We start from the raw sequence: 5,274 nt of genomic DNA, 5'->3' as shown, positions 1-5,274 counted from the left end.
TATCCCACCATGAATTTAGTACAAAATGGTTAAAACTACCGATATGTCTATCAAGAGTATTGGATATATCTGTGTTACCCTATGCACCACCTAAGACTAAGAGCATCTCTAGCAGCAAAAGCTAATTTAGCAACTCAAAACGTCTTATTTATGGCAAAATGATTAGCTACATTTAGACTTAATCATTTTTAAAAAAAAATGTTTGCTAGATTTCTAATTTATGGCAAAGTGATTAGTAAGTGTGAATTGAATAATTGTGTTCAACTATAGATAATGTCTTTTTATATTTACTAGAAGTAAGAATTGTAATTTCAAGGCTCAAATCACTGGATTGAGATCCTTGGCAATAGTGGGAAAATTGCCCACCAATTTTTTTTGAAATCCTAACCATCCATTTTCATCTAATAGTCACCATTCCACCACATCTCACTTAATATAAAATAATAAAATATTATTATTTTTTTAAAAAATAAATATAAAATTAAATAATAAAAAATAAAAATAATTATTAAAAAAATATGGGGTGGCCGAACCACCCCTGGGGCCATGGGGGTGGCACCGGCCACCCCCAACCGGCCCTTGGGGGTGGCTTTCATATTTTTTAATAATTATTTTTATTTTTTATTATTTGATTTTATATTTATCTAAAAAATCATAATAATAATATTTTATTATTTTATATTGAGTGAGACACGTGGCGAAATGGTGGTTGTTGGATGAAAATGGATGGTCAGGATTTCAAAAAAATTTGGTGGGCAATTTTCCCACTATTGCCTGGGATCTCGATCCCAAATCACTCATTATCTCTAGAGGATAATAATTATATTTAATTAATAACCACAATAACTACACGAATGGAAAATAATCCTCTCCATTTCTTCTATTTAGTGCATTTTGAAGAGTAGTGCATTTAATGCACTACTATTATTAAAAATTTTGGACAACACTACCCTTCAAAATGCACTAAATGGAGAAAATATAGGAGATTTGAAATGGAAAGGATCCATTTCCGATACGAATAAATATCTAAAAGTGATAATGACATTATGCAAATGCGGATTTTGCTAATAACCGCATCCCATCCATATTTCCACCTCTAGTAGATTTTGATGCTCTAAAAAAATGTTACCTCATTGAGTCAATGCATATGCTAAATGAATGTCGATTTGATTTTTCTTTTATTTTCTTTAACCACAAGACTAGCTTATTGCAGGGAGTAATATAGAATAAGGGGGCATGTAACATTTCTTTCCTTTTTCGAAATAGATTTGAATTTTTTGAATGAAATCGGAGAGAGATATTGAATCTAATGGGCGGCTAGGCCAGGGCTTTAAGAACCAGGATTTTAATTTTTTTTTTTTTAAATATCCTTTTAAGGAAATAGGTAATATTTGTACCAAAATATACTTTTGTTTTATGGAGATTCAATCCATAGGTTCTTTATTATTAAATGTTGCTATTTAATTCACTAAACCAATCACATCGATCGAGATAAAACTTTAAAATCAAAATTTTTATTTTATGCTTTAGGAGTGTTTTGATCCATTTAACTAAGATATTCACTCACACTAATGGGCATGCTAAGTCCATGTATCTGGGCTAGGACTACAAATTACTCTATTTAAAATTGGGGTCATTACATAGTAGTGTAAGAGCGGATGAAAACTAATAACTTTCGCTTTATAAAATGTAGTCTTTATCAATTAATTGGAGTATCCTTTGAGGATAAGAAAAGCTGATCTATTGTTCATACTAGAAGAAGGAAAAAAACTAAAAAAAATTAAAAAAAAAAAAAAAAAATTATTATTATTTTACCTATTAGGCTATTCTGTTAGAGACAAAACTGGGGTACTATGAGAGATTTGACTACTCAGCTTAAGATGATCTAACGAAATTTATGTGTCAGAAACTAAGTTGGATTCTTGAATTGAGCCTTGGTCCAAGAATTCTACTAAACATTTGGGCTAAATCGAGTTAAATTTGCCATTTATTGGATATCAACCAAAAGAGTAGATATATGGAGAAAGTGGGAGAAGGACAAGAGTAGATGCAAAGACGATTTGAAATAAATAAGCCAACTATTTGTCCCCACATCATGGAATATGATCTTCTTCAGTTCATAATGGACCGGAGAATATCCAGTTTATGGTTGAGATTTTTTCTTAGAAATCTTACAGCCACAAATAGGACACATGTCCCACTATAAAAAAAAAAAAAAAATAAAAAAATTAAAAAAAAATAAAAAGGTGGCTGGCCACCCCATCTTGACCATAGGGGGTGGCCAGACCACCCCATTTTAGCTGGGGGTGGCTTGAGAGCCACCCCAATGGCCAGCCAGGGGTAGCCGGACCACCTCCAAGGGCCAAATGAATTTTTTTTTTTTTTTAGATCTGGCCCTTGGTGTTGGCCAGATCACCCCAAGGGCCATGGGGTGGCCGAAGCCACCCCTAACCCCAATTGGGGTAATCTGGCCACCCCTTAATTTTATATATATTAATGGGACAGATGTCTTATTTATGGCCTCAAGATCACTTTAACCATTAACTAGATACTCTCCAATCCAAAATAAACTAAAAAGAATCCTATTCTCCTGGTCACATGAGTAGGTAGGATAATCCCACAGATACCCCTCTATTGGCATTAATTGCTATATATATATATATATATACTTTATTTTTTTGAAAGCATATATATATATATATATATATATACTTAAGTGCATTTTATAGAAGGTGCAATTTAATAAACCTTTTAAAATTGAAGGCCTAATTATCGAAAGTTCAAAATGATAATGAAGTAAAATTCAATGCGGATAAAGTGTGAGACCTCTCAATTTTATCACCAACAAAAGAATCATATAAAAAACAAAGACAAAATTTGGAAACTTTCCCCTTCGCAATGCATCGCGTACAAAGAACCAAAAAGCTAGGAGACAATTTCGATGTTAATGGAAAGATAAATGACAAAACAATTGCAAAAACTCCTTTTTCTTTTTTCTTTTTTCTTTTTTATTATTATTTTGCCCCCAATTATCAATTTGAGCTGTAAGATGTGGTTGGAAATTGAGGGGGACATATTTGGTTAGTTCTTGTGTCTTTATCTCTCTTTGTCTACGATGCTGTCAAGCTGTCCCATTTAAAGCTTAAATTTGAGAAATAAGAAAATTGCAATTAGAATTAAAGAAAATGTAAAATTTATAGGAAATATAAAATAACAACAAACCCAAAGAAAATTCCTCTATTATACGATATTTTCTTTACTGGTCAAATATGTGTGTCCACTTCGTTATCTCATTTTACAGTGTCATTTCTACCTATAAATCTATCTTGCAATTTCGTTTGCTTTCTCTCAACCCTATCCTCAATATTGCCAACTCTAGCCACCTTTGGCATCCGACAGTCCGACGCCATTTCCGGCCGCCGCCATCTCCGTCTCGGCCTCCTTAGCCTGCTCCCGGAACTTCTCATAAATGTCACTCTTATAGAACTTCCTTGTCCGGAGCACCAAAATGATGGAAAAAAGTGCGCCAAACAATGTCACCGCAGTAATTATAATGAAAGACAATCTGAAGCAATCTCCCCCAACACAATTCAACGACTTCCCATCCTCCCTTTTGAGCCCCAACGCCGCCATTTGCTTCTCAGCCTCTTTATCATATAAATTTCCAGTGACCTTCACGTTGAGCAAATAAAGGCCAATAGGGCTGGCCACGGACCCGAAATTGTACAAAGTGGAGTAGTACTTTAGGCCGAAAAGCTCCGAAATTATTGCAAAGAGTAACGGCCATTGTGCGCCGAAACAAAATCCGATAATAACCGACGCGACATAAAGTCCGTTGGGGACGTTAAACGCGATGAGGAGATGGCCGGCGCACGATAATAGGAGGGTGAGAGTGAGGATGAGGGGGCGAGGGAATTTGTACTTTTTAAGTACAATTTCCGAGGCAAATCCCGACACTACCCTTCCTAGATAATTCCAAATGCTTACAAGAGACACAAATGTGCTCACACTTTTCTTTGGGTATCCATAGGAAGATCCAATCTGTCCCAGGTTGTCTATGGCGGTTAAAGTTCCCCCAACACCACAAATTGCTGACATGAAAAGAATCAACATGTCCATGTCCAAGCTGAAAAGTGCTTGGAGTATGGTGTAGTCATCTCCTCTGTCCGGTGGGCTGAAGGCGGTTTTCCAGCAAGAAGGTTGCTTTAATTCTCTGCTCGTTTCCGTGACTGAATTTGGTGCTGGTAGAGATGGTGCTGCTTCAGTGATTATTTTCAAGGGTGGCGCCGGAGCTGGAGAAATCAGCTCTAGATTCTTGCTCTTCCAAAGTTTGTACTCTTCCACAATAACAACACCAAGCGGGAGAAAGAGCAAGATAGCCACCGCGGCGGCGCTCCCACCGTACTCACCCTGAGTGAACTCCGCCTTATTTTGTACTATAATCATAACCATCAAAAACCCAGCAAGCCCAAGTGAAATATAGAGGAAATTGTAGAAAACTTTGAGCTCGTTCCGCTGCCGAATGACCTTCATGTACCGAATAGTTCGGAGAAAAGTTAAAGATATCACCGCCGGTAGCCACCCAATTAGCAAAATCAGGGACTTTGCGTCATCAGCATAGAGAGCATGATACAATTGCGTGATTATAGCGCCGCTAAGCCCCACATATCCCTTCAGAATCCCCAACACAACGCCGCGACTTTCGGGGAAGTTTTTTACGCAGGGAACAAGTGAGCCGGTGTTGGCAAAAGACTGCGAGTTCGCCCCAATGCAAATGTACAAGCACATGTGCCAAACTTGGGGCCTCGCAATTCTCTTGGTCACAGCCAGCCACATCATGAAGTAGCCGAAAAAGTTGAGGACTGCTCCAATTGATAGCACCACCCACGGCGGCGTGACCTCGTTGATTAGGCCGGAGAGGACGCCAACGTTGGCGCCCAAGTCCTTGAAGAAGCTGAGCAGGTTGAGGGTGCTTTGGTCGTACCCCAACACCGATTTGATGTCGCCGGAGTAGAGACTGAACATGTAGGTTGCTCCGGCGGCGGACATGATGAGAAATGAGGCGAAAATCATGAACCACCGCCCATTGAGGAGATGAAGGGGGAAGCTCTTCATGTTTGCCAACCCACCGTTAACTGGTCCGGCAACCACCATCTCTCTCTATCTCTCTGTGTATGGAGTTAGTAGAGGTGTGAGGGGACTAACACTCAATATATAGACACAAAAAAACGACTTCGAAGTTGACTGGTTGTGTGTTTAGGAAAGAAGGGTTGA

The 5,274-nt window shown here is 38.0% G+C and overlaps 1 protein-coding gene across 1 annotated transcript; it reads right to left on the bottom strand.

Annotated features, from left to right (window-relative positions):
• Positions 1-3,211: 3,211 nt before the first annotated feature.
• Positions 3,212-5,274, bottom strand: LOC132188660 (protein NUCLEAR FUSION DEFECTIVE 4-like). Its single transcript, XM_059603179.1, has one exon. The coding sequence runs from the start codon at positions 5,152-5,154 to the stop codon at positions 3,376-3,378; it is 1,779 nt and encodes a 592-aa protein (XP_059459162.1). The 5' UTR covers positions 5,155-5,274; the 3' UTR covers positions 3,212-3,375.

Source organism: Corylus avellana, chromosome ca7, assembly GCF_901000735.1.
Source record: "Corylus avellana chromosome ca7, CavTom2PMs-1.0".
NCBI lineage: Eukaryota > Viridiplantae > Streptophyta > Magnoliopsida > Fagales > Betulaceae > Corylus > Corylus avellana.
The sequence above is the reverse complement of the archived record's forward strand: the minus strand, read 5'-3'. Positions and strand labels throughout refer to the sequence as shown.